General features: G+C 46.7%; 1 protein-coding gene across 2 annotated transcripts in view; it reads left to right on the top strand.

The window, feature by feature from the left end:
* The first annotated feature begins 440 nt into the window (after positions 1–440).
* The window catches only part of ADCK1 (aarF domain containing kinase 1), a 116,845-nt gene continuing 91,352 nt past the window's right edge, over positions 441–25,933 (top strand). For both annotated transcript variants that reach the window (XM_082316612.1, XM_082316611.1), the window contains exons 1-3: positions 441–490; positions 3,448–3,585; positions 8,548–8,631. In XM_082316612.1, the coding sequence (XP_082172738.1) occupies positions 3,460–3,585; positions 8,548–8,631 (210 nt within the window). In that variant the 5' untranslated portion in view covers positions 441–490; positions 3,448–3,459. The remainder of the gene's footprint in view (positions 491–3,447; positions 3,586–8,547; positions 8,632–25,933) is intronic.

The following is a 25,933-nucleotide window of genomic DNA, read 5'->3' as shown; positions in this document are numbered from 1 at the left end:
CTCCCTGCTGCAGGGCTTTCAGTGAGCACACATTGAGAACTAATTGAAATATCATAAAGGCTGAGATTTTTTTTTAAAAGCACAGAAGATGGCTTTTCTGGGCATCTCTGCCAGATTGGGACCCCCACTGATGAAGCCGCGATTGTGTTACCCTGTCGTACACTGAGCTGGAGGGTGCTCCCTGTCCGCCTCCTCTTTTGTAACTACGAGGGGCAGCAGCGCGCAGCCCTGCAGCCGGGGCAGGGGCGTTAGAGCAGCCCGGGGGCCGCGGTGCGCCGCGCCCGCCAGGCTGCCCCCCCGCCGCTCCCGGTGGGCTCGCCCGGGGGCCGCCCCTCGCAGTCCCGCCGCGCCCCCGCCGCTCCGAGCGGCCGCAGCCGGAGACTACATGTCCCAGCATGCCGCGCGGGGCGGGGCCGAACCATGTGCGGGGCGGAGGGGGAGCAGGCGGCTGGGCGCGCGGGAGTTGAAGCGCCGCGGTGCCGGCGAGGCGGTAAGTGCCGGCTCCCTGGCCGGCGCGGTGCCGGAGGCAGGGGAGGGTCCGGCGGGGAGGGACCGGGCTCTCGCTGCCTTCCCAGCCCCCGCTGCGGCTTCGGGCCCCTCGGCCCGGTTCGGCCCCTCCGCGCCCCGGCTGGTGCTGCCGGGCTGGGGGGTCCGGGCCCAGGCGGCGGTTGCCCTCCGCGGGCGCAGGCCCCGGTGGGGTAGGCCCGGTTACCGCAGGGCTCGGCGGGGCCCGGGTTGTTTCTGAAGGCGGGAGCGGCGGGGGCCCGGGCGCTGCTCCGGGAGGCACGGCACGGCAGGGCAGGGCAGGGCAGGGCACGCCTGAAGGAGAAGCGAAAGCAGCCGGAGCCGGCCCCTCGCGTCCTTCACGGGGAGACCTCGGGCCGCGCTGCTGCGGCGGCGGGCGCGGGTCAGGGGGCGAATTGGCCCCGCTGGGGCTTTGCGGCGGCCCCGGGGGGCGGTCAGCGCTCCCTGCCGCTCCCCGGGCCCCGGGAGAGCGGGATCTGCCGGGCGGCGGGGGCCCTCGAGGGGTCACCTCCGGGGCTCCGGGAGAAAACGGGTCGCCTCCCGTCCGCCCCGGCTCCCCGGTGGGGCTGGGCAGGCACGGCGCCCGCCGTGCGGGAGAGGCACCTCGCCGGTGCGGAGTCGTGTGAAAGTCAAAGAAGCCGGCTCGCCTAGGCGAAAGAAGAGCAGGAGGTGATTGATCGACGCAGGCCTTAGTAAGGAGAGGCAGTGGCATCCTCAGGCTGTTTCACAGCTGACAGGGGCTTTGAGGTGCCCCTAGGGGTGTTGTGATGGCTCATTTACATGGAAAAGGCTCCTCGACAGCTTATGCAAAACTTCAAAATCAATTCCATTCCTGTACCTTATACTGGAGGGGTTTTAATTCTTACCTTTTTATTGGTACAACGCATTAAGCATGAAAGCAGGGGCTTTGTTGCTGAACAGCTCAGCTGCTCTGCCTTTTATTTGCTACCTAAAGTTCCCATCTTCTGTTCGTGACGTACAGCTGGCGGGTATGGCAATAGATGTGATGTCACGAACTGCAGATTATAGCTGCAGGTAGGAATAAGATGCAAGAACAGATGGACTTGCATCCTGCTTTCAAGCAAATGTTCTTTTAGTAATAAAGAAGGTGAAGGAAAAAATAATGAAAGAGAGAGGCATATTTTCTGTGTGAAAAAATGTCACTGTTTGCACCTTTCACTTTCCAATAAATGCAATTTTACAAAAATGTACAAGGAGCAGAAATGGTTTAATTAAAACACTTGGCAGAAAATGTTTTTTGAAGGTGACAGAGGATGCAAGAGGTTTCTGTACAAAAGAGATCAGTCCTTCCGGAAGAAGCCCCAGAATTTCCAGAGTTTCAGTAAGGCAGGGGGAGGAGGGCAGCTTTTTTTTGGGAAGTGTGTGTTTATTTGGCTGCAGTCAAGGGGCCAGGTTTATTTTCTTTTGAGTTTGATTGTAGATTCAGAGGTGTCCTGATCAGTCAGGTACCCCGTCTGACAGGAGAAGGAGCTGGGGTGCTGCAGGCAGCTCTGACTGGTGCTGGCAGAATATATCTCGATTTTTCTGCTTCAAAGTTACCTAGGGCTTGTAAGGAAATAAAAGGAAATAATAAAGTTTAGCTAAGGTTCATGTACAGAGGTCTCTTGTGTTATATTAGGCTATTTCGCTGATTGTGTTCTTGTGAACTGTTTTTGAAAGGCTTGACCTGTGTCACTGCATGTGTTTTTTAGTTACAAGGCTTCCAAGAGACAAGGCAAGAGCCAGACTGACTCCTGCTAAAGGTTCACAGAGAGAAGTAGGAAAGTTTCTCAATCAGGTCTAAGAGTAGGAAGATTAGTGGACTCCATCTTGATGGGGTAAAGGCCGGCACTCTGTCAAGAGTGCTCTTGAGCGCTTGCAGAGTAGGTGAACCATGCCTCTGGATTTGTGGTGTAAGCAGAAAGAATGGTCAGTCATATTTTCTATCCAATACCAGCCAAAGGGAAAGGAAAGAAAAATATACCTGATTCGTAATTTTTTTTTTAAATTAGGTCTGAATCCTCTGAAGTGACATAAAGAATCATAATATGTATATCACAGGTCGTGAATTACATGTTTACACTACTTTATGTACTGTAAGCAATGAATGCGGTGCTGCAAAGTGCTTAGCGTGGCAAATGCATTTGTTCCCCACCCTCATCTTCCAGAGAAAAAGTGAGCAAGGAGGGAAGTGTCTCACCCCAGGCCTGTGCTGGGCCTGTGACAGAGCCAGGATTAGGCTGTTGATTCTTGCAGATGTCTGTTCTGCCACTGTAGTCCCTGCCTGGCACTTGAACAGGATGGTGATGATGAGAAAACAAGTCTCGCTTGGTCACTCTGATCAGGTCCCCCATCCGCTGCGTTGTATGTGGCCGTCTGCCACTGGCCGCTGGAGTTGAACGCAGCCTCCAGGGGTGCATTGCCTCTTCTCCCACCAATCCAAGTTTTGGGTGCTCTTGGTGTTGCAAGAGCTGTTTTTAAACCCTACTTGTTTTTATCTTCTATTATCCCCTTGCAGTCTGCCTGTGCTGTGATCTTCAAAACATTTGCAGTGAAGAGGCTATTGCTGTGATCAGAATTGACTTTTGCTGAGCACATGCTCCCTTGTCCACCTGTTGTCTCTCCTTGTAAAGCCTTTGAGACCACGAAGAAATGTTTTGTTGTGGGTGCCCAAGGTCTAGCACAGTGAGTTACTTCTGGGTTTGTGGCCTATAGGCACTGTTGAGTTAGAAATAGCAATGGAATCAGAGCTTGCGTTTGGTTGCAGCGTGATTGCTTGAGCTCTTGGCTGGGGGCAGTGCTAGCAATGCATCATTAACCAAGGAGAAATTAAAACTCGGATTGTCAGGTCCCTTGGGGCTGTAGGCATTGGATCACTACGTCCTTCTCAGATATTACAGTTGCTGTTTTGTTTCTCGGCAGGGGTCATCAGTCATGGCACGAAGGGCCTTGAAACTTGCCTCGTTGGTGGCAGCCACTTCTGGCATCTACCTGTATGGCAAAAAGTTCCTGGATCCCAATGATTTTGGAGCTGTTCGTGTGGGCCGAGCCATTGCCACAGTAAGTTTCATCCTAGTAATGTGCAGGAAGATTCCTAGGTGGATAAGGGAATGGAGTTCACAAGAACTTGGGATTTCCTGCATTCCCTCTCTGCATTTCCAGTTGGCAGCTGGCTTGGGGAGTCAGAAATTCAGTAGGGAGCTCTTCAAGTTGTTGGCACAGTGGAGAAAAAAGAGGTGAAACCATAGAAGGAATAGAGCTGTCATTTGCACATTTTGGAAGAAACAGAGAAACTAGGTTGCAGAGAACTGTCTCTGCTTCCCTGGATAGGGTGGGACCTTCAGAGCAAGGGCTCACTTTGTGCCCACGTCTTCATCAGCCGCCCTTCAAGGTCAGTCACCCAGGGACAGTATCCTGCTGCCTTTAAAAGTGACTGAGTTCAAACCATCTTGTCTGCATATGCCATTTTTTACATTGGAACATTTTGTTTTAAGGATCATGGGTCATGGTTGTTGTATTGATATGCTACGGTAGCCATTGCCCTGTGACCCTTAGTATGAGGATCTGGGGAGAGGAGGGCAGGTGTTTTGAGGATCATTCTCAAAGCGAGGGTAAAGTGAGGATAGGAGATGGTGTACTTCTGATACTGGATTGGTTTCCAGATTCGTAAAATAGATGCTACATGTGCCTAGCATCACCGCTGTTTCACCGTTGTGTTGATTACTGCTCCAGAAAACCTGCGAATGGAGACTGCCAGCCAAACAGGTTGCTGCCTTCTCCTTGAGGGTATTCACTGATGAATCCATGAGCAGCCAGGAACAAGGAGAGCAGAGACTCTGGAGGCGGTATCAGTCTCCCTGTACCTCACTTGCATTATACATCTGTCACTTCAGGCCACAATCTCCATCATTTACAGATCCCCAGTGGTAAGCAGCTGTCTGTCTGCATATTCTATGACTTTTAAGCACTTCATTAATGAGTTTTACAGGGAGTCAGCTCCTGAGGGCAGAAGTAATAAGAAAAAAGCTCTGTGGGTTGGCTCAGGTGCCGTCCTGTTTATATGTGCAAGCTGCACCATGAACTGTTGTGAAAAATGAGTGTTTATTTTGAAAGGGTGAGGGCAGAAATACAAACTGTAATCTTTCCTTCTTAGCTAACAAGTGCTAAATAAGTGCTAAGCTTCGTGCTTTGTCCGTGACAATAAGGCAGTGCTGCCTGGTGGCAGGGAGCAGCTTCTACTGCGTGGGAAACTGAGTCAGGGAGAGGGAACATAGCTTATTATGGCTGGAGAGGAATCTGCTATCCAGGCTGTTTGGGCTCTCCAGTCTGCCCTTGAGTTCTGCCTGCTTGACCAGTGTTTCTCAGTCTTACTTGAAGCCAGTGTTTTTTGTGGCTGTCTTCTGTTTAAGACAAAAGTAAGTGAGTGCAGTGATGAAGCTGTGCAGTTGGTCTGTGTTTTGAGTGACGGTGAGAGATTACTTTCCTGATCAATAGGAAGTAGGGGAAAGGAGATTCTCTTTGCTTTAGATGCTCGCAAATCTAACGGCATGCTTGACTTTCATGTCCTCTACCTTCAGGGAAGTCACAAGTCATGGGCTGTAAAGCACTTCACTGGCCCTGCTCTTAAATGCATTAGAGGGTTCTGCACCCATAGCTGCAAGCAGTGGCCCCCAAAAACATGCTGCCAATGTTCTGTGTTCCGTGTTCTGTAGGTGATATGTTTATATCTGTGTGTCTGTATACTTTTCAAACACGAATTTTCTGTCTCTTTGAATTCTCTGTTCCCTGTACTATATAGGACTGCATGTGGTTAGGTTGCTCCTTTAGTCCTGCTGCACCAGTGACCTCTGCTTTCCCAGCTTGGGGTCTGCTCCTTGTTGGAAAAGCAGAGGTCAGCTCTCATCTGAGCATGGGCAGCCCAGACTGCTCTCATTCCTTAGCCATAGACTGGGTAAAGCCAGTAGAGCAATTAGACATGTTCATTTCTAAGAAGCTCAGCTTCTTGGGCTTGCTCTTTTTGTAAATGAAAGCTGAGATTCTAGCAAACAAGCGACTTCGGATATTGGTGGCGTGTACATGGACCTAAAGCATCTGTCCTTCGATCTAGCCCTGCCCAGGCTTCTTATCTGGATGCTTGATTGAATCATTGGACCATAGCCAGGCAAAAGCAGGCTGTAACCCTTAAGAGCTAAGTTCAGCAGCAGCAGCCACAAAAATTTAAGACAAGTTATGGTATGGCGAACAAAACAAAACAAAAGCTTGGAGAAAAGAACACACGGAGGTCAAGAAACCTGACCTAGAACTACAGGACTCTGGACAGATTTCATCTGAGTTTGACTAGAAAGATTTGAGTCTGCTTGTATTTTAGGCATACTGGTGCAGTAGTCCTTTGCAGACTTCCCTAATGAACTTGATGAAGTGGCTAGCAGAAAATTTCTTCTTGAGCCTCATTTTCGGGAACTGGCTCTTGCTTATGTGCGGGTAGACAGCTATTCAGAGGGAACATTGTGCCATGACCTGGTGAGATCTGAGGATAGCTTAGGCGTGGTGGAAGAGTGTAAGGTGTTGAGCATTCATTGATACAAAGTGGAAGCACAAGTCTTGGGACATTTAACACTGGACTGGATACAAGATCAGTTAAAGATGTAATCTGGCATTTGTAAGGGGAGGGACTGAGTGATCTTGTAGGTCTTTTTATGTCTCCAAGATTCAGTCTCACACTGTAACATGAATGACAGCACTAGTCTTGGATGAGAATGAAGTCAGCGGTGTGGACAGCATCATGTTTCAGACAGTTTCTATGTTCTAGTAAAATTAGAAACCTGGCAGAGCAGTTGTGCATTTGCCATATTTCTTTGAGGGTATCCCAGTTGTTTTGGGTAGTTGGAACATTCTGTGCAGTAGCTGGAATACATCTCAGATGCTAGCAGGGATTTGCCAGTGTCAGAGTTGCCTATCAATCAGGATCATCATAATACTAATTTAGTGTTTAAAATTATGATGTAATTAGAGACCGCTTTATTAATTCCATCTTCCTCTGTAATACAAGCCAATCTGTTAGCTGCTTCTTTTCAAGTTGGAGGTGATAATTACCCTCGTGGACCAGAGATAAAATAAGAACCAACTCAAGACTTCATGCAAGGCTGATTTGAACCTCCCTCCACTTCAAAGTTGTTCTTTGAGGCTGGGAAGATGCTCTGAAAATTTTTCTTCTGAATGTGACTCTGTGTAGCTGTGCAGCTCCTGAGTTCACCAGGGGCAAGAGAGCCTGAAAAGCTCAATTTCCAATCTGGAAAACAGGAAATGTGAGAAACCTAACCTCCACAAGGAAGGAGTGTGTCTGTCTGTAACTGATTCCCAGATTGATCCCCTCTTTGATGCATCTCTGAGCTTTTGACTGTTTTGCTATTGTCAGTTCCAGCAACTTTGTCTCAAAGCAGATTTGATCCCCTTGCCTTCCTGGCTTTCAAGTTATACTGACTGTGGTTTATGCGCTTATTCGGTGTGTTTGTGGTGAAAGGGGGGGATAGTATCCTGTCCCAGAACGGGATGCTACCCCTTCAGTAGGGAGGTTTGAGGAAATCTGACTTTAGATCTGAGTTATGCAAATGGTTCTTTATGGCAAGGATCTTGAAATTCAAATGACAGGTTAGTGGACAGTTTCATCTAGGTATAGAATCATAGATTCATTGAATCGTTTAGGTTAGAAAAGACCTTTAAGATCATCAAGTCCAACCCTTAACCTATCACTGCCAAGTCCACCACTAAAGCACCTCCCTAAGCACCACATCTACACGTCTTTTAAATACGTCCGGGGATGGGGACTCAACCACTTCCCTGGGCAGCCTGTTCCGATGACTGACAACTCTTTCACTGAAGAAATCTTTCCTAACATCCAATCTAAACCTCCCCTGCTGCAACCTGAGGCCGTCTCCTCTCGTCCTATCGCTTGTTGCTTGGGAGAAGAGACCAACCCCCACCTCACTGCAAACCTCCTTTCAGGGAGTTGTAGAGAGTGATAAGGTCTCCCCTCAGCCTCCTCTTCTCCAGGCTAAACAACCCCAGTTCCCTCAGCCGCTCCTCATAAGACTTGTGCTCTAGACCCTTCACCAGCTTCGTTGCCCTTCTTTGGACACGCTCCAGCACCTCGATGTCCTTCTTGGAGTGAGGGCCCCAAAACTGAACACAGTATTCAAGGTGCGGCCTCACATTCCCTTCTCTCCCCCAAAAATAAACTTTATGAATGTGACCTGTATGTTTCTATTCTGTTTGCTGACTGTGGAAGGAGAGGAACTTTAGTTGTAGGATAAAATTGTGAAATACCCTAGATCCATTTTTGCAAATCTTTAAGGCACTTAGGTATCTAATTCCATTGTCTGTGGCTATGTCTAGCTAATAAGCTTTAGCTGGATCCCCATATTGTTTTGTAATTGGGTATCTGACCCTTCAGCCCTCTAGTCCTTTGTGAATATCCCTAAAAGTACCACTGCTTGGGCTAAGCGGTGAGCTTGTCTTCAGCCACTCTGCTCCCTGCTGAGCCATCTACCCAGTCTGAGCTCACTGTGCACCAGTGTGGTTAGGCAGGTTGGAGGTGTGAAGATGAAGCATGGGATAACTGGTGGGGCACAAACAGGGTCTTCATGGCCTCTGTTACTAGTAGCAGACCTTATTGTGGAAGCTGACAGAGAATGGGAGTCCACTGTGCAAGGTGCACAGAGATCATAATCTCATAAGAGATTATGAAAATGCTTTGAGCTTCTCAAATGGAAGATAGTATAGGAGTGCCAAGTGTTGGTTATTTTTAATAGTTATATGTCAATGAGGTCCCTGTACTGCTTTCTATAAATGTTCATTGAAATTTAAATATTTTCATTTAATTTCTTATGAGTCTGTTACTGTAAACTCCACTGTGGAGCCAAAACTTTGGAACCTAAGCTACATACATCCTCCCTAACAGAAGGTTTGTTGTCGTGATCCAAGATAACTGCAGAGCTTGCTCAACATTTCTGGTTTCATTTGCAGACGGCAGTTATCACCTATGACTACCTCACCTCCCTTCGGAGCGTCCCATATGGATCAGAGGAGTATGACTTCCTCAAATCCCAGGTAGGTGATAGCACTGGACTGCGTTCCTCAGAAACTGCAAGGCACGGGTGTGTTGCCAAAGCCATTGCTGTAAAGCAAACCATCAAGCTGTCCGCTTAATAATTCAGTCTGCCTTCTACCAAATTGGTAACAGCAGAGGCAAACTGTGCTGAATATTACATGAGATTCTTGCAGGACCTGCATCATCCAATGGAGAAGATCCCTCATCAAGAGTAGCCTCATGCATCCAGTGCTCACTTATGTCTGTTAGAGATTCAAGTTCTCGGTGTATGGAATAAGATGCATTTGGGCTCTGTCACTGGTTCTCTGCTGCCCAGACCAGTTGTGTGGAGGTCAGCTGCTGGGAGGGGACTGGCAGTGGTTTGTTAACCTGCTTGGTTGGTAATGGCCGTAACACGAAGGCTGAGGGATTTACGTAAAAGGAGTGTGTTGGAGGGGAAATAATACGGATGAATCAGGCTTGCAGATCTCTGAAGAAATCAGAATTGGGCAAAGAAAGATACATCTCATTGCAAAACATACTGTTGTGTTTTGATATCACTAACTAACATGAATGAAAAAGCATTTCTAGTGAGAAGTAAGATAAGCACCCCTGTTGCTCCTCTCAGTCCTGTGCTGCACCTTTCATTCCAGCCTACAGCCCTACAATACCTTGAGCTGTAAGTGACACCGAGTTTTAGTTGAGTGCACGAGGTGTATGTAGCCAGGGTCTCTCTGCTATTCCAGCTCAGGGCCTCTTTGGAGTAGGAAATATAGCGTGTGCCAAATTAGGCCAGTCTGCATAGTATGTTTGAAGTAAGGTCTTTAACCTCATTTTTCTTCTTAGTGCATGTAGGATTTAGGCCACTGGCGTGGCTGGAACGCATGGGGTGGCGCTCTCCAGGGACTCTCAGACTGGAGGGACTCTAAAGCTGGAAACAGTGGTGGGCCAGGTAGAAATCAGTGGCAATGGACTCCAGCATGCTTTAGTATTCCTCTGGCGGAAAATCCACATCATCATCAGAATGGTCTTAGGGTATTTGGGATAGTTTGCAGAGAGGGTTCCTTGGGCTTGTTCTCATCCTCTCCTGTCTAAAGATGCTAAGCTGTTCTGCTGTAGCTCCTCATCCCAGGTGAGTGGCACTGATGCCCTGGCATAAACTGGAGATAGATGTGTTGGAGTCTGGAGCTTCCCCTTCCATGTGCCCATGTCTCTGCCACATGCCTTTGAAACATGGTTTGCAGAAGGGCTGCTTGTACCTTTCTTGAGCGACACTCAAGTTATGCAGTTATCAGTGCTGTGCACAGCTTGTCATTTGGCAGCAGTTTGCAGCAACCCTTGCAAATTCCCGACCTTTTGCCGTGTCTCTCCATGGCTTTATTAACCTCTGTCACGCAGGTTTTGATGGTTTGTCAATTCATGCGCCAGGCAGGCAGAAAGAGCCCTGTTTCCTCGTGCTGCACAGAGCTGTGCTCTCCCTGCTTGGCAGCCAAGACTAGCTGAGTCAGCCTCTGTGCGTGGCAGAGCCAGTGGCAAGCACAGCATGTCAGTGTGACACAAGAGGACTCTGTGGCATGGCCAGCACTAGCCTTTGGCTGCCTGAAGAGAAATGACTGGGAGACAGAGAAAGTAGGTGCAGGCATAGCATGAGTTAGCAAAACTCGTTGGCCTGTGGAGGCCTGTCCTGCTGTTGGCAGGTCTTATGGAGGGCCACCACTGAGCCTGACAGTGACGGCCCTTGTGGATTCCTCAACAACATCCCTGTAGTGCTTGTGCTAGCAAAGCATCAGCTTGGCAGGGGAGAATTTTTTGGGCCTGGGCAATTGCACGCCAAATTCTTCATCTATTTATTATATCAGAAATAGCGTGGTCAGCAGGACTAGGGAATTGATTGTCCCCCTGTACTCAGCACTGGTGAGGCTGCGCCTCGGGCCCCTCGCTACAAGAAAGACACTGAGGTGCTGGAGCATGTCCAAAGAAGAGCCATGAAGCTGGTGACGGGTCTAGAGCACAGTCTTATGAGGAGCGGCTGAGGGAACTGGGGTTGTTTAGCCTGGAGAAGAGGAGGCTGAGGGGAGACCTTATCACTCTCTACAACTACCTGAAAGGAGGTTGTAGTGAGGTGGGGGTCGGTCTCTTCTCCCAAGTAACAAGCGATAGGATGAGAGGAGACGGCCTCAAGTTGTGCTAGGGGAGGATTAGATTGGATATTAGGAAAAACTTCTTCCCTGCAAGGGTAGTCAAGCATTGGAACAGGCTGCCCAGGGAAGTGGTTGAGTGTCTGTCCCTGGAGGTATTTAAAAGATGGGTAGACGTGGTGCTCGAGGACATGGTTTAGTGGTGGACTTGGCAGTGATAGGTTAAGGGTTGGACTTGATGATCTTAAGGGTCTTTTCCAACCTAAATGATTCTTTGATTCTATGATTCTATCTCATCTCTAAGTGGATGCAACCAAGTCTTTACCGTTTTGCAGCTCTTTTAACGCCATGGGAGCTGATTTTGTTGGTCTCAAACTAGCTCAGAATGACTTTTAAGAAGTTCCCCCATTGGAGCTGGTACTAAAAGTTAGTCACTGGATGGGGCCAAGAGGATGTGAATGCCCTTCTCAAGTAAGTGTTGTGTGTGACGGATGCTTATCTAGATGTTGCTTCTACTTTCCTGTGTCCTGGATACATCTCTGTTGCTCGCAGCCGTTCATTAGACTCTCTTGGCTTTCTGTTCTTCGAGTGAGGCCAGCTTAACCTCCTCTTCATATGCCGAAGAGTTTGGAATTTTCTTTTAAGCATGCGTATGAATTGGTTACTGATTTCCAGCCTCACTTTTGGTGCTGTGATTAGAATAGAGATTCTGTGAGGCAGGGATTTGGTGACCCTGGGACTGTGGATAGTGCCAGCAGGTCTGGGTGCAGCTGCTGTGCCTCTGTCTCTGGTGAGGGGGTGCAGCTGCATGTGTGCCTGGGACGGGCTTGCAGCTGGGAGTAGAAAAACACTTTTTCTGTGCATCTCCTCCTGGTACTCAGCATACTGGTGGGTGCTACTCCAGTGCAAATGATAATGCTTAATGATAATTCTCCACGGATTCCCAGTCAGCCATTAAACTGGACCCTCTAAATTACCCACGGCCTCAGATGAGAGTTGGGAAGCCTCAGTGGCAGCACCAGTCCCTGAGCCTGTTGGGGCCAAACAGGGACATAGTCATTAGGAAACAATTAAATGCAAAGCAGATTAAGAAGGAAATGGGTTCCCCAGGGGCTTTTAGCCAGGTTCCCACTTAGCTCCAAGGAATTCTCTTCAATCTTACTCTGTTTTTCTGTCTCTCATGGGCCGCTTTTGATGCTAATGGTCTCAGCCACTCAGTTCTCATCACCTTTTTGTGGCCAGCAGATTGGGGGTGTATTTACTACTCTCCATGAGGCAGGAAGCAATAGCTGGAAATTCACTGTGTGTCCCTGGGGTTGGTTTGCCTCTCTCTGGTTCTCCCGTCAGCCGGGAGATACAAGAATCCACCTTCCTGATGGCACTCACAGCCCTTCCTCAGTAGGAAAGAGAAAAGATCTTATCTTTTCCATTCCTACCCTTGCCTGTAGCAGGGATAAACCTGCTTAAGTGGTCAGGCTTTATGTTCATGCCAGTGGTTGCTTCATCTCACTGCTGGTGGCTGGACCACATAGGTAACTTGATCTTTTTCCTGAGTTAAGAATCCTTTCCTGGGGTGTCTGCCCTTTTCCTGCATATGATGATAATGCCAGTGTACTGATGTCAAGGCCAGTGGTAGCCATGGTTAGCCCCAAAGACATTGGATGTCTGTAGATCTAGTGTCAGGAGCATTAGGGGAGATATGAGCTTTCTTCACTTCATGTCTATTTCATTAAATGATTCTGGCCATCTTTGCACACGGAAGCTTGGGCATTTCTTCCCATTTCTGCCCCTGCTTGTACTGGGTCAGAGGAGGAAGGAAGGCAGCCTACTCAGTGCCATTTCCTTACCTGTTGCTTTCTCAACAAACCATTTTATTCTGTAGAGGGCTGCATTTCTATGACATTCTTCTGCCTCCTTGAGTGTTTGCCTCCTTGAGTGTTTGCCTCCTTGAGTGTTTGTCTCCTCAGTCTCAAGTCAGCCTACCCTGTGACATTTCCAGTATGCCTCTCATCATAGCACCTGGATGTCTTGGTTGACACTTCCTATATTGCTGGCATCAATTTCTGTTGATCCTGCTGTCAGTCAGGAGGTATTTCACAACATGAAGTTTGTTTAAGGGCTGGCATCAATGGGCTTCTGAGTTGTCAGTATAGTAAGAGGATTGCAATGGGTTGGTCATCTTGCAGATTTTGGCACTAGTGGCCACAGTTGAAAATCTTGAGCAGAGCGTTTTTTTGTTGTTTTCCTATGTAAGACAAAAGATTACTGCTGTGAATGTGGATACAGGTATTTTTTTTTAATGGAGAGGAGACAGCAAGGAGAGAAAGGATCTGTGGTCAAGGTGTCTTGGGAGACAGTGGGAATCCATTCTTGAATTAACTTTGTTGGCTACACAATTGCTTTGTCAGGGAAAAGCCATTTGGGGAGGTTAATTAACTTTCCTCCTTTTGAGAGCAGAATGAGGATGTTCTCATTCAAACTCCTGGTTATTGGGCTGTCAGTATCTGGGCAAATATTTGGAAGGCGTAACCTTGTGCCATCATTATGCAGAATACGATTTCGTGCTCCTTGGAGGCTATTCCTAGCATTTTTTGTGTTTGCCTCTCATGGTGGGGTGGGTGTTTTCAAAACAAACTGTGTCTCATAGTGAAGTTGCCCGACTGAAGGATCCTGGAAAGAAAATGAGTTGGCGTATGTGTGCGTGTGGTTTAAAAAAAATAATGTACAGTTTCTGGATAGTTCAGACCAATGAAATAGCCTGCGTCTTTGGACTTCCCTCTTGATTCAGTAACACTGTGTGCCTTCAATAATAGGGAGTGATGTCCTAAAATAGTTTCTTCATGATGGAGGTGGACTGTATCTGCAGAGAGAAATCCCCAGGACCTCTCCAGGGCATTCCTTCAAAAAGGCAGCTGTGATTGGGGACTGTCGACTGTTCTACACCACAGCCAGTGCATGCGGTGGTGACTCTCTTTGCCTGTGCTTCTTCAACCTGTGGTGAACTGAATGAGAAGAAGCAAATGAAGGAGACATGGAATAGCCATTAGGTGGCAGTGACTTTCTGTCACCAAGCTAAATGGGAACCAGTAATAGAGGTGAAGAGCTTCACAGCCCATCCATAGTCCCTGAGCCGATCATGTTAGGTTGCCCTATTATGTGCTCCCCAGGATCTCTCTTAATCTAAAAGGCATGGTCGACACTAATGCAGTCTAAAAAAGCTACTAGCAGGGCCAGCTGGTGGCTTGATGACTCTACATTTGAGCACTGCTGTCTAGCAAACTTCCTGCCAACACATAAAGCGTGAAAGCTTTGCGCTGAAAACACATAACAAGCTGTAAAATAAATCTTATAATTATAAGACACTTCCTTTTCCTTCTTCTGCTTTCTAGAGTGGTGTCAGCTGAACATTATGGCCACAGCATCTCTAGGTTTTAATTTTGTAGCATTAAGAAGGTCCATTTTTTGGGGGATGTGTGCCTATAAAACAGGATGTTCTTCAGTCCTTTGCAGTGATTTATTCAGAGAGATGGCCCATCTCACTATGACATTTTTGGAGGAGGAAGGAGGAGAGAAGCGAGGGGGAAAAGGCAGTGCCTCATTTATTGCACTTTTTTTTTCCTGGCTGTGCACCCTTGTGCCTGAAGTGCTTCACTCCAAGAGCATGAGTGTGAGGTGTCAGGCGCACCACTTGCCTAAGTGGTCCTGCATCTTTCTTGCAGCTCCCCAGCAGGAATGAAACTGTGTGCCTTGGGAGCATTTAGCCTTCTCTCCTCCAGGTGGGGCTATCCCTTTTCATTTGAATCCCTGAAGACCTCATTTGCTTCCTTATAGCTGCTGAAGAGGTACATAATAGCCAGAGGAATATGTGAAGAACATCTCAACAGTGAGGAAACCATTAGGAAGCCCTTGAAGGATGTAGGCTGCAAGGAGCCTGCACCATGCGGAGCACTATAAAAAGAGCAAATGGAAAGTGAAGACATAATCTTGTTTTATTTAGTGTTTGGACTATGCCTTGAGTCCCAATGTGAAATGAACACTCGGCAGTGCAAGGTCAAGAGATATGGTAAGAGATGGTATCTTCTTTGAAGAGCTCATGATTGAGATTTATTTATTTCCCTAGATTTTTACCCTAGATGTGTGTGGTGCAAATAGATATGCACATAGGATTTCTCAGAGGGTTGAAGGCCTGTGTAAAGAGGGAAGGAAACTAAAAGAAAGTGGGAATTGCTTAGGATCCACTGTAAGTAACTTAAGGCTGGTCCCATTGACTTTGGATCAGACCCTAAGTAGGGATGTTTTCTTAATGAAGGACTGTGTAGCCTTGAACTACTGGCCAGTTTATATGACTTGGTTTTTGCAGGTCACCTGTAAAATCAGTAGAGCTGAGAGGTAGCCAGTGCTTTACTTATTTTAAAAATAAGAAGAGAGCTGGCTTGGGAATTTAAATAATCTTATCTGAGACTAGGAAAAATAGGTACCTAAAAGACTCATTTGGGGATAGCGATGCATCAGTACTTGCAATGGCAAACTGGGCTTCTCAAATGTTGTTTTGTTTGTCCTTTGAGTCCTTAACAAGACCCATAGTGTGGATTCTGTTCCCCTTTCTAAGGTGACTGTAGTCAACTTGCAATGAAACACCAGCTTGAAGGACCCCAAATTAGGAGTATGGAGATGTAAAAACAGGTGAGAAGACTGGTGTGGCATGCAGAGGATATTTCACATATCAGGCCCGTCTGGAATTTCAGAGCAGGACCATGTACTGTAGATTTGCTCTGCTAAACCAGTGACCTTATCACATTCTCCCCAAAGTATATCTGATAAAAGAATGTGCTGGAGGGTGGAACACGATTATCTTACCTGTCAAGCCAGTGTCTTCATTTAGCCTGTTAAGTCAGTGTTGAGGGAATTGCTGTGGTGGGTGGTGTCTTGCAAACACTTCTCTGGACTTGGCAACACTGAAGGTGTCTTAGTGGGTTCCAGGCAAACCCTTTCACCTATGTGGGGACCATCCTGTTTGCATACTTGAGGGAAAGGTGTCTCTGAAGGGAACTCTGCTGTCTTCCTCCATGCAGTGCCCCAGGGCCAGATGGGACTCTGCCAGGCTGAGGAAGCCCTGGGGACTAGGAAAAATGGAAGCTATGTTTCTCTTGAGTTGGAGCAGTTGCTGATTTAGTAAAGTTCAGTGCCAGGCTTGGAAGCTACGCTTTACTTTATTGACTAGAGTGTTCAGATGCCCTGCCTAGAAATCTGCTGATGTGAGCACGTGTCTGCATTTCTGTACGTTTGGACAGGCACATCTGTCTGCCTGTAGACATGTGCCCGTGTGTTCAGGGTGTGAGTGCTTCCGTTAAAATAGCGAGTTCCAAGACAGAGTCAAAGGTTCAAAGATGGCTTTGGAGGAGTGAATCCAAGATGGTAATCGCATTCACTGCTAGCCTAGTTAAGCCTACTTTTGGACCCATAGAATTGGTTTGGGGTTTCTTTTTTTTGTTTGTTTTCTTTTCTTTTTTTTAACTTGAGAGTCCTGTCTCAGTGGCTGCAAATTCTGCTGATGGTGCACCATTCAGAGCAGCTTGCTTCTCCTTCCTCTGCAGCAGCATCATCTTGGCAGGTCTGACACCAGTAACAACTTGTTTTTGTCAGTGTACTGAGCTGATGTGACTTGGAAGGGGCCCACAGGGAGCAGATAAACATAGTGACAAAGGTCATCTTTATAGAGCTTCCACTCTGTTCCTAGCTCCACTTTAACAATGAATCTGCATGTGAGCCTGCACATGTACACATGTGCACAGTGCTTTATGAAATGCCTCCCGCCAAGCCTGGATCCGTTTACTGGCTTGCCAGCTTTGCTGAATTTAGAGGCAAATTCGCTGAAAAGGTCACTAGCAGAATTGCATTTAAAAAAAAACCCAGCTCCTAAAACGTCTTTACTGCCCCTGCAGTCTCTGTTTGAAAATGTACTTGTTTTGAGTTGCCTGTGAACTCTGTAACTGTGCAGCCTGTTTGTTATTGTAGGGTTGCTCTGAACACAAGTTGGTTTTTTCAGGATTGCTGAAGGGCAGCAGACTTTGCACTCCCATTTGTTTATTGTAGGACTGTTGTGTGAAGAGAAGTAGGGAAGATATACACTTAACCTCCCTTAGGCCCTTTGCATTCATAGTCAGGAGGCACAGCTGGGCATTTCCAGAGCCCAGCAGGAGCTGTTTCATCTCTGGAGTGCTCTGGTATCACTTGTTCTGTCTCTCCTCTTCCTCCCCAGGACAGCTTCCCTGCTTGTATTTCTTGCAGTAAGCTGAGGTTTCGCTGTGGCAGCCTGAATTGGGAGTTATTCACTGCCAATATACAGAGTGGTGATCCTTGACTGGGGAACATTGTTATAATGAAATGATGGCTCCTGAGCGATGGGGAGTGAGAAACAGCAAGGCTGTTAGCTGGAACCATGCTTTCCTTGCTCTGAGCTGGTGCTTGTGCTGGGCTGTGTGCTTGAAGACAAGAGCTGTCTGCAACCTGATCCATGTGAAGGGCTCCCAAGAGCTGTACCAGCTCCTGCCTCCCTGACCGGCAGGGTTGGATCAACCACAACTTTCCTTGGCCTCCACTGGCCTCAGAGGCCACAGTCTAGGGACTGAGTCTCTACCAGGAGTGAGGGTGATGTTTGATTCTTTTAAACCTATGTTTAGAGTAGCAAGTGCTTGGTAATGTGGCTCAGGGCCGAGCAAAATGCAGGCAGAAGCAGCTTCACGCATGCACATCTCCTGGTATATCCCCATCTGAATGCATGCAGCTTCCCTCGCTAGCCCTGCACAGCTGACCTCTCTGTTCACTTGCGCTGCCATCCAGTACCAGGCTTGAGTCAGCTTCCTGCTCTCTTAGTTCTCCTGCAGCCCTTACCTGCAGCTCTGCCCTTACCTCTCCCCACTGATGCCTCAGCCCCTGGCTGCCACCTCCCTGGCCCCCACCGTGCCGCTATCAGACTGGGTACAGACTTACCCTACCAGGTCTTACATTCATTAACAACTCATGTGGCAAAGATTTGCCACAACGCTAGTTTTCTGAGAAAATTGAGACCTAGGTGCTGGGTGGATTCATGGCCAGCCCCAGGCAGGACAGCTCTCCCAGGCTGCGGCTTTGCACACCTGTGTCAACAGCAGCTGAGCCAGCAGGTTTCGCCTTCCCAGTCCCTTGCTGGAGTAGAATTCCCAACACTGGCAGAGCTTAGTCCTCACCTGGAGAGACGAGCTCCATGCTGTGCATGCCGTAGCTTCATTCCTGGAAATCTCACTCCAGAAACAGTCAGATGTCAGGTTCTGTGATGTGCTGAAATCTGATGAGCTCACAGCCCATTCTTCCATTTACAAACAGCCTAGAAACCCTAGAAATTGAAAGACTAATGCAGGCATGTGGTTTTTATTTGAAGGATACTAAATTTAAATAAAGCAACAACAAAGAAGTCAAGCTCTGTCTTTTTGCAAAATCTTTGAAATGGTGGGATGTATGTGTAGCTAATGAAGGAAGGTTCCTTTAAATATTTAAAAAAAATGTTCACTGCTTATAATTGTTGGACGTATGTGTAGTAAATTAAAGAAAAAGCAATGTATAGATGAGACCACTTCCCCACACAACCCCCATCCCAGTGGCAGATGCTGCTCCTTCCACCTGCATTGCTCAACAAATATCATCTCAAGAGGGGAAATGAATTCTCAATTGCAACATGCCTAGTAATTAACCGCACTGTAATTCTGATGTGCAGTGCTGTCACCCACCATCGGGTGGGAGTGGAAAAGGCACTGCATTTTGTTGATGGTTGAACATTTGTTTTCCTCATCATTTTGACACCAGAGGTAATTGCCATTCCTGAAATATTCTCTCGCTACCATTACAAAGCAACTGTTAGGGACAAATTAATTATGAAGAATCTCGTTATGACAGATTAATAGGCCAACAGAGGAGATTTCTTTTTCTTCTTTCAGGCAACTGAATAGTAAAATCTAACAGCTCCCGTATAACTGCTAGAAACACGTGCTTCTCTGAAAGCCAACACATATTTTGTTGGAGATGGGGGATTTGCAAAACTAGGGCTAGAGTATAGAGTGGGTTTCCAAGCTTGCTTTTACTGAGCTTTTCGTTTCCCAATATCATGTGCCAAATGAGCTTGAATCTGGGCATTGCCATATGGAGGGGAGGTCTTCATGGTTGGTATTGGACCAATGTCTTCTGTCTGGGTCATGGTTAAGCAGCATCGTGAAGGCTTGGAAGTGAGGAATACTGCACTTGAGGATTTGATGGATTTTAGAACAAGACATATAGTCATTACCCAGACTGCTTTGTGGCCACTAAGGGTTCCCTGCGTCAGGGAGGTCAGATCTGATGTGCTGGTTGAGTTCCAAGTGGCCAATGATGTTCTGCCTGCCTTTGTCCTCCTGGAAGTTGCAGACTACCCACCCCAAATTATTCTTGAGGGGTGCTCTCTGTGGATTGTCGTGATGTGGCCCATAGACGGCTGCCTTCCTGTCATGGAGGTGACTGAGGCACCCTGCCTCCCTGAGACTGAAGTGTTCTGCCAAAGCCCAGGGGAGGAGGAGTTTGAAATATCTGGATTGCTCATGGCTGTGTTTAGAAGCTCACCCAACTTATGTGTAGTCAGGACAGCAATTTATGTAGACTTGAGAACTGTGCTTTCAAAGAGGCAGTTAGATATGTATCTCATAGTTGACTGGCTACTATGGGATGCTAGTGAATCCCAGGTACTGATGAGCACATGATTAAAAAGGAGTCTATTTTAGGCTCCAGAATAGGCATAATCTAAATTTAAATAAGCATCCTGGAGGAGGCCTGTTCACAGTCTCAGCTTTACCTTCTTTGAAATCTCACTCGAGTTGTCAGGCAGACATTTAAACAGAGTTTATCACCTCCAAGCAAGTGCTCATACATACAGCACTCTGTCCCTGCCCAGGAAAGGAACACATCCTCTGTGGTAATCAATGCACAGCGCCCTTTCGTGCCATGATCGTCTTAATGAGGGAACAGTGAAGCTCCACTCTTTTCCGGAGACCAAAACAAGACCAGGTTTATTCCATTTTCCATCCTCCCCTGCCTGCGGACATCAACTCCCTGTTTCAGTGTGACTTCATCCTTCTTCATGGGATGTTTGTATCTCCGTGTGGAATTTGTAAATGCTTTAATAAAATAATTATATCAAGCTAGAAGTCATAGATAGCATTACTTTTGGATTGCTAGCATCTGATTTCTTTTCATTGCTTTGCTTCACACCCATCTTGTGTAGTGCTAATTCTCTATGGTCCTTTTTGGTGTGCAAATTTTGTCCTTGGGACTATTCACAGTGATTGTATTTTGCCAGCAAGGGCTTCTTTGGAGGATCTTTGTCAATACTATTTTTCTGACAGGTTTTGTACTGATTGCCTGTGTGATAGGCCTTTTGTCTTGAGTTTACTATTTACCTTCTAGTCAACATTAGAAATTGGCTGTCTTTGACTAGCGTGTTGATGGAGATTGTCTCTTGCCTGTTATCTCCACTGCAGTGTCATATTTGTTTTCTCTTGTCCAGTGTTAGCCTCTTACACCAGATTCTCCCCCTTTTGACAAAGGAACCTTGACTTTTGCTCATGTGAGATTCAAACTGAAACCTCTGGATTCCTAGATGGTGCTTTCTTTTTTAAATTGTGGCAAGCACTGCCCGATTTGCAGTTTTTTCTACAAAAAAATTGTAACTGGGTAGTGATGGACTAGGCTTTCCTTACCCTGCCGCTTGGGGTACTTGCACAGGTGATCTGTGGTAATCAGCATCTCATATATCAAGAAAAAATCCACCCTAGATTTCCACCTGATAAAGCCCATTTCCTGCTATTTGTAGTTGCTTCTCTGGAAGGGTGGGGCATAAGGGTAGGGATATTCCTCCACAGGCAAGTAAGCAGGAATCTATTTTATAATTTCCTAGGCTGAGCCACTCTTAAAGACTATTGGCTGGTCACTTTGATCCTGGATGGGATAAGTAAGCTGGAGGTGGAGGCTTTCTGCTCCTTTTCTTCTTGGCTCAACTCCCCGTGCACTGATAATGTTTCCTCTTGCACCCAATTGCTTGTAAATAAAATAATGGCTGACAGTGAGTGTGCAGGTGGAGGCACACTCCATTTTCTTAAAATTAGAATGAGACAAGGCATCCAACAGCTTTACTGACTATTTTACTCTAGGTTCTTATAATATGTTTGACATTTACAAATGCAGCATCCCTGCCTTGTGGATGCTCATTCATCTCTTAGATGAGAGGGAAAACTCAACGACTGGCAATGGAAAGGGCAAAATGTTCACTATGTAATTGTATATAAAGACGATCTCAGTTTTATTCCTTTCACAACCTTGGTGAGCCACAGCCAATTGCAGGGGAGACACGTACAATATTGTTCATTGTGATACCAGCTGCAATAAAGGCAATTGCCTCTGGTACTGCTGGGGGTAATTCCTTCTGCTTATTGTGGGAGCAAAAGTAATCTAGTCTGGATAATGAATAAGCAACATGTGGCCTCACCTGGTCTCTCCTTTTGTTCATCTCAATGTGGTGCCATGTCAAATATTCATATGTTTTACTTTATTAAACTGCTGTCTCATGCTCTTTTTAAGTGGCACCCTCAAAGCCAAGATAGTTTCTCTCTGTTGTTTGTGTTCCTAGCAGCCATAAGGATTCAGTAAAGCAAATGCTACCTTCACTGGCACCCATGTAAGCCCATTTTTTCCAAATTCTGCTTCCATTGGCACCTGCACAAACCTATTGTTTTCAGTGAGAAAGCAAAGGAGTGGCTGCAAGGAAGGATCTGACCTTCTAATTGCAGTTTAACAAGTCTATTGATTGTGCATGAATCAGAAGAGACACCAGCTCAGTCTCCCTTAGTGGTGACATTGCTGGGATGCTAATAGACACCAGCTGCCTTTCTTGGTATGGAGCTGCATGGTGTTAACTGGATGAAAAAGCTGGAGTAATTTATATATATAGAAATTTCACTGAAGTCAGCAACTCTGACTGATATCCAGAAGGGGATAGACCTGCTGAGTAACAAGGGGACATTTCTTTGGTGGTTTTTTTTTTTTTTTTTTTTTCAACATAGGCACTTTTTAAAGTAGAACTGCACTTTGCCATTGATGATGACTTACTGGCACCGCAACCACTCTCTATATGTTGGATGTAGTGGTATGACAGTCACTGCAGTTTTTTGGAATTGACATCGTAATCCCATGGTTGTTCTCTTTCCTGACTTCCTCGTCAGTCCAATTTAATCACTTCTAGGTATTTCATGTGTTACCATCCCTCTTGTCTTCAGGCATCCTGTTCCTGTGGGAAGAGGTCTGTACTTTAAAGGTCAGAGCTTCTCAGATTAAAGAAGGGGGAAGGAATCTGCCTCTTGTCAGTTTGGCAAGGGGATGTATTGAGAACTCTAGAGAGGCTGCAGTGGAAACCCTTCTTTCTGGGTTCTGTGACCAAGGTAAATGCTGATGCCTGTCTGCGTGGCTGTAAGAGAGGGAGCCCGCTTGCTCTGCTCCCCTGGCTGTTGGAGTGACCTGCCAGGAGAGAAGTTGCATATGTACAAGGGGGAGAAGCTGCTGTTGTGCGGTTTAATCGCCTGACGTTGACTCAGATAGGTCCTGACTGGAGGTCAGCTGTGACGTGCAGCTGGTAGGGTGGGATTCAACTGTTGGGAAGAGAAAAATGTCAGCCCAGATTCTTTGGTGTTGACAAAGTGGATGTGACGATTTCTCCCCTCCAGCTGCAACGGCTGCCTCTGCGCTTCCTTCTTCCCTGCACACCCACACTAGGAGACCAGACTGTGTGAAGCTACCCTGTCTTGACCCTCAGCTGCTGAACTAGATCAGACTTAGCTGAGCTTTCTCCATCTTTCCTTCTGTGCCTGGGCCATGCATCCTGATAAACCTCACCTTTCAATGTGTCTTTCAGTGTGTCTTCTGTCTGTCAGTGCTTCCTGTGGACTCCATGGATTTTCCAGCTCCATTTTATTGCAGGATGGGTGTGGGGACTAAAGGAAAAGCCTATCAGATGTCCATCCTCATCTCTGCTGCTAGAATCCTTCACTTTGCTTTGAAGGCCAAGAGTATTCAGCATTGAACAGTTTCCCTTGATAATCATTTCATCTCATCTTCCACCTCTTCACTGACCCTAGTAACATGCTGTATGTTTCCTTTCCCGTTTGCAGTGTCTGACCTCTTGAGTAGTTGGAAAATGTTACCAGGTCAGCCTTCTTAGCACCATCTGGTCTTATTATTGAGGACAAATCACGAAACTCTCTCTCATTTATACCATACTGGTTCGTCTGTCTTGCAGTAGCTCCTGATGTACTTTTTCTTGTTTGTTTTGCTCTCTCTACTCTATCTGGGACTTCAGACCTTTTTCTAAGTGAAGAGACCATCTCTACACCCCTCTTCCCAATGCGAAGCCTCCCTGTACATAGCCATAACAGTATGAGCTTCAGTGACAGCTAATTCCTACTGTGGCCTTGTTTGAGCTCTTCCCCCCCTGGCTCCCCACAGCCCAGGACCAGCCCTCACTTCCCATATTACTGCCTTCCCAGGGTCTCTTTACATGGACTGTTTGGGGAGCATTCTCCCTTCAGGTCATTTTTCTGCACAACATCATGTCTTGCTGTTCTGTCAATAGTCTATGGTTTCTGTAGAGTGTGTCAGTAGGTCCTGTTTAGGGAACACTCCTGAATGTCACATACATCTCAGTTGATCTTGTTCCTTATAGCAACTGAAAATAGCAAATAAAACAGGGCTTAATAGGACTGATGGCTAGGAGCCCCCCACCACAGCTAAAACCAAGGCCATATAAGATGATGTTTTTACAGCCTTCAGCTTGTTTTCACTGCCAACCCACATGGTCTGATCCAAGCTGAGCAGAATTAATTTTGTTAGCAAGATTTTGAGAGATGCTGTGTCACATTTATTATCATTTCACCTGCCTCCGTAACAGGAGCTGCAGGCACTGTGATCAATGGATTGAGACACGTGCCTAATTTCACTGCAGCTTCTGTAAATGTCTCTGTGCCTTCTGCAGCCGTGCTGTTGAATGACTTCCTATACTCCATGGGTGCTCTGCAACAGATCACAGGACAGATCGCTTTGTACACCAACGCTATCAGGACAACAAGGCACTGAGGGTGCTTTTGGGAACCTGCTGACTTTACAGGTATTATACATCTGTGTATACATAGGTCTGGTCCTTCTTATGCAAATCTGATCTGATCTTGTCCTCATGTGTAAGTACCATTCACATAAGTGTACATGCCCCAAAAGAGAGGCTGTGTGAAGGACCTGTTGTGCAGTCACAGGTATTGTCTTCTGGAGAGGGCTCCCCTCAGGGTAAAACAGCTTCAAGAGCAGAACCTTGTTCACTGGAGGTGATGTCTGTAGGTGTAAAGAACTCAGCTTGACTCTCAGATTGTCGTATTCAACAGTTTGATCTGGAACTGTTAGTGGGAGAGAATAGGCAGGTAATGCCATAGCCACAGAAGTGCTACATCCCAGTTGTTTTAGCATGTTATTTTCCTCTTGTCTCTGACCATCCCTTCCCTGTGCTCCTTATTCTCCCTGCTCAGGAGACTTCGACAGAACAGTGCATTGTATCACAGAGGTGTCTAGAGGGGAAACAGCTGCTCCCTTCTGATTTTTCTCCTGAACTGCCCCACAGATAACTAATTGCAGCTCAGTTGCTTCTATTAGCTATTTACCTAAAATTGAGCTGGCTAATGAAAATGTTTCTAATTAATACGAGGCAGATTAAAACTCATTACAGCAAGGTCGTCAGTAATGAGAGATAATCAGAGCACAAATGACCGAGCTTGGAGCAAAATGAAGATGGAACATGAGCAGGCTATCGGCACTGGTTGTGCATGCACCAGCCAGCAAGGGCAGGGTTTAGCAAGGTGACTGCTGTTGCTCCACGCTGCGGTCGAGCAGCACTGCTTCCTCCTCTCAGAGCAGCTTGGGAAGTAACTGGCTGAAGAGATGGACCTCAGCCCAGCATAAATGTTTCCTAAATCAAGTGACGTCTCAAACTAGGGGTTTGTTGCTAGGCCTCCCCTTAGTCACCTCTATGGATTGTTAGGAACTGTGTTGTGAATTGGGGTATTAGCGGGAAGAGCATGGGTGTATGTGTAGCTTAGGGGTGAGGTCAATGTCTGTGTGTGCTTGTACATGGAAATTCAGAGGCCTGATGGCTCAGAGGGTGGGAGCTTGCACATCTGTTCAGCGTGAAACTGAGAAGCTAAGAAATTGTCGCTTTAGTCTAGGGGATCATCTCCGTCCTTTATCCTTTGCAAGCTATGAAGCACTCTTTCTCACTTCCTCGCTGTCCCACTGGCAACCTACTGTTGTGCCAGAATTTCTGAAGGATTTTGATATCTGCTAGGACTATTTTGAGCTATGGAAGTCAAAACTGAGAATTAGGGGGATGCCTTTTTAAGCAGGGCTTGTACCAAGGGGAACTAACTAAAAAGTATATGTCTGAAAAGGTAACAATGTACCTGCCTAAGTGAGAACATATGGAATACCCTACTCTCATATGGGCAGGCAGAGACCCATAGGTAAATCTTTAGGAATGTTATGCATAACTTATACAAATAGTGAATTATTAGATAGTGGGGTACATTGCAGCAGGAGTTATTCCAGTTCCAAAGATGTGTATCTGTCCGTGATCAACAGTATGATCAGTTAGTATTGGTATAAGGAAGCGTTTGAATGGGAAATATCTGGTGTGCACAGGAATGAGATTTTGTAAAAGGTAGGCAGGAAAGATAGTACAAAAAGGAGGCAATAACAATTCCATTTAGAGTTGTGTGTCTCCTTGCAGCACACCTGCTGTCAGTCAGTTTGATTACCAGGCTGACAGTGTTAGTGAAGGCTGTAGTAGTTTATATTAACTGTATACTTATTCAGATTTGTTGAAAGAGGAGATAAAAGACCCTTGGATGAAACTACACTGTCATTTTCTGTTGCTGTTTTTAAAGCACCCAGGTACCCTATTCACTTCACCAGTAGCTGTATCCTCCCTAAACATCTTCACAGATCTTTTGGCACGGCACTTGATTTCAGTCTCTCACTGCGTTAAATTGAGGTGAACATCCTTTCATCCCTCTCTGCTTTGTGCTGTCCTGTTTTGCTG

Source organism: Platalea leucorodia, assembly GCF_965183815.1.
Source record: "Platalea leucorodia genome assembly, chromosome: 7".
NCBI classification, from domain to species: Eukaryota; Metazoa; Chordata; class Aves; order Pelecaniformes; family Threskiornithidae; genus Platalea; species Platalea leucorodia.
Note: the sequence above shows the minus strand (reverse complement) of the source record. Positions and strands in the feature narration are given on the sequence as shown.